At 39.1% G+C, this 3,428-nt stretch overlaps 1 protein-coding gene across 1 annotated transcript in view; it reads left to right on the forward strand.

The window, feature by feature from the left end:
* The window catches only part of LOC123956483 (nuclear factor 7, brain-like), a 1,872-nt gene extending 723 nt beyond the window's left edge, over positions 1–1,149 (forward strand). Inside the window, exon 2 of the mRNA XM_046028693.1 lies at positions 263–1,149. Coding sequence (XP_045884649.1) covers positions 263–1,051 — 789 coding nt within the window. The 3' untranslated portion in view covers positions 1,052–1,149. The remainder of the gene's footprint in view (positions 1–262) is intronic.
* Positions 1,150–3,428: the final 2,279 nt, after the last annotated feature.

Consider the following 3,428-nt stretch of genomic DNA (forward strand, 5'->3'; position numbering starts at 1 on the left):
CCACAGATTCAGACCCATCGATGAAGCTGCACGACAACACAAGAAGGAACTTCAGGAAACTCTGGAGCCCTTAAAGGAGAAGTTAAAGGTTTGTGAACAAGTTAAAGTGAAGTTTGATCAAACAGCAGAACACATGAAGGTCCAGGCCCGACACACAGAGAGGCAGATTAAGGAGCAGTTTAAGAAGCTTCAGCAGTTTCTAGAGGAGGAAGAGGTGACCAGGTTGGTGGCACTATGGGAGGAAGAGGAGCAGAAGAGTCAGATGATGAAGGAGAAGATGGAGGCTCTGAGCAGAGAGATAGCAGCTCTTTCAGACACAGTCAGAGCCACAGAGGAGGAGCTGAGAGCTGAAGACGTCTCATTCCTGCTCAACTACAAGGCTGCAGTGGAAAGAGTCCAGCAGCGCCCCCTGCTGGATGATCCACAGCTGCCCTCAGGAGCTCTGATAGACCAGGCCAAACACCTGGGCAACCTGGCCTTCAACATCTGGAACAAGATGAAGGACATGGTCTCCTACACTCCTCTCATTCTGGACCCAAACACTGCTGGTCCAAGACTCATCCTGTCTGAAGATCTGACCAGTGTGAGAGGAGGAGGAGAGGAACAGCAGCTTCCTGACAATCCAGAGAGGTTTGATTATTACTACTCTATTCTGGGCTCTGAGGGCTTTAACTCAGGGACTCACAGCTGGGATGTCGAGGTTGGAGACAGTACAGACTGGTCACTGGGTGTGTTAGCAGAGTCTGTTCAAAGAAAGGGAGACAACATAGGGTCTGGATTATGGGGATTATGGTTCTTTATAGATAAATACTTAACATGGTCACCATCAGCTTCACCCACTGATCTCAGAGTTCAGAAGAAGCTCCAGAGGATCAGAGTGAATCTGGACTGGAACAGAGGAAAGCTGTCGTTCTCTGATCCTGATACTAACACACACATACACACCTTCACACACACTTTCACTGAGAGGATGTTTCCATCCATTCACACTTTAGATGAGCTGAAGCTGTCAGCAGTGAAGGTCTGTGTGACAGTGGAACAGAGCAGTTAGAGATAAAGAGGATGATTATATTCATGATGTTGTTGATTTCTTAAAGGGAAAAGTCTCTGAATTTAACCTGTTAAGCTGCACCTGTCCTCCTGCTGTCTCATTATTGTCGTATTATCAATGTGTCCTTCTGGCCCTGTTTGTACAGTGTGTTTATTATTATTTTGACTTGTGTGTGTGGAGCCATGAAGACCAGCAACCACTTTGTGGAAGCTGATGAGGATTAATTAATTACATGTGTGATATTTGTTTATTTCATAACTTTTCAGAATTATACTTTTATTTCATAAAGCGTCTCTTCACAACAGCGGCGTTGTCACCAGTCAGCGCCGATAACCCTGGAAAAATACTATTCTGAATTCAATTTAGCTTGAATAATATATCAAATTATTTCACTTTGAATCTCCGAATGATCAAATTAACTCCAGGGGCTGTTCAGTGACTTGGAAAGTTTCTCCCATGAAGTTATTTCACAGAGTTGTTTAGAGTGTTTCTTTGTCTTCAAGGTGGACATTCTGGCACGACACTAACTCACCAGGTACAGGTGTATTTACACCACAATCAGCTGAAACAGTCACTAACTTTGGTGAACTCTAATGATGTGATTTGCTGAACTTAAGTTAAAATAGCAGCACCACAGTGTAGAAATTTAAGTAAAGACTGCATTTAGCATTTTTACATGTGGTGGTGGTGGCGCATAGATAAGATTTGCTTTTGGTGTCGGGGACCTGGGTTCAATTCCCACTGTGAGACATCCACCATTGTGTCCCTGAGCAAGACCCCTAGTTGCTCCAGAGCAATTGTAAGTCGCTTTGGATAAAAGCGTCAGCTAAATTTACAAAAAACATTTGCAGCAAACTGTACTTAAAGCACTCATTATGCAGAATGGCCCAGAATATTATATACTATTGGATTATAATAATTGATGCATTAATGTTGCGGCTGGTAAAGGTGGGGCTAATTTTAATGACTTTATATACATCATCATTTAGTAGTTGATTATGTTTTGTGTTATTAATCTGAACCTGCAAAGTGACTGAAGTTATCAAAAACATGTAGTGCAGTAAAAAGTACAATATTCTTCCCTGAAATGTAGTGGAGGAGAAATATGGAGTACCAGACAAAGGAAATACTCCTGTAAACTACAAGTTCCTAAAAATTGTACTTAAGTACAGTAGGTCTACTTGAGTAAATGTACTTTTTACCATTGACATTTCCTGTTAAAGAGGATGAATATTCATGCACAAAAGTATTTTTTATGTTTATTTATCTGTAATTTTGATCCCTCTGTAGAGATCTGTTTTCACTGTCAGAAAACACATATATCTGCTTTGATTTGGTGTTTTGAAGCAGGTAAATCTTTTATATATACCCCACAATTAAAAAGCTGAAATAGAAAGCTTGTGTTTGAGTTGATCAATTTATAGATGAGTTGGGTTTCAGTTTGTATTTGTATTTGAGCAGTAGCAGGAGAACCGGGACCCATTTCAATGACACCGTCACTGCCTGTAGGTGGCGCTCTGCTCTTACATTCACAGCCTCATGTCAGCAGATAGCTCACACACATGCACACGCATCTTAATCCTGCTGTGAGCTAAATGCTATCATAAGCATGCTAACCTGTTCACAATTCCATTGCTAACATTTACTCAAAAGTATTTAATAACCGTTAAATCTTCACACCATGGCTAAAAAAAATTCATGAAAAGCAGGTTAAAGGAGAAAAATCTTCAACTCTTTCTTTAGCTAATTATCTGACAAACGTTAATAACTAACATTAAGATATAGTAATTTAATGGTATAAATGTTAAATTAATACACATTTACATAGTAAATTACTTTCTGAATTTTAATTGTTATTATTATCAGTTTTACATGTGTGCTGATATTTACCTTACCTGGCAACGTTTCATTTACCTCTGAAGTCGGAGCTGGAAATGACATCACAACCGAGTTGACCACGTTCCAGCATACAACAGATTTTAAGCTGAAAAACCAAGATGAATGCTGGTAGTCATTGTTAGCAGTACCAGTTGATAACGAGTTACGCGGTAATTTGCATATACAAATACTGTATCCACAGAAATAAGTTGGACAGTACTGAGTGTTCGACTGATTTAATGAGACACAAGTAAAGACTTAAGTGGTATAAACTGTACATTACTCAGTGGTGGAAGAAGTACTCAATTTTCATACTTAAGTAAAAGTACAGATACCACACGAAAAATGTTACTCAACTAAAATTATAAGTTATACAGTCTAAACCTACTCAAGCAAAGTAAAAAAAGTACCTGGTTTTAAAAATACTTAAGTAATCAAAAGTAACAAGTACTACACACCAAAATCTATTGATCTTACAAAAAGCAATCTATCTTTTTAA

Source organism: Micropterus dolomieu, linkage group LG18, assembly GCF_021292245.1.
Source record: "Micropterus dolomieu isolate WLL.071019.BEF.003 ecotype Adirondacks linkage group LG18, ASM2129224v1, whole genome shotgun sequence".
Lineage (NCBI taxonomy): Eukaryota > Metazoa > Chordata > Actinopteri > Centrarchiformes > Centrarchidae > Micropterus > Micropterus dolomieu.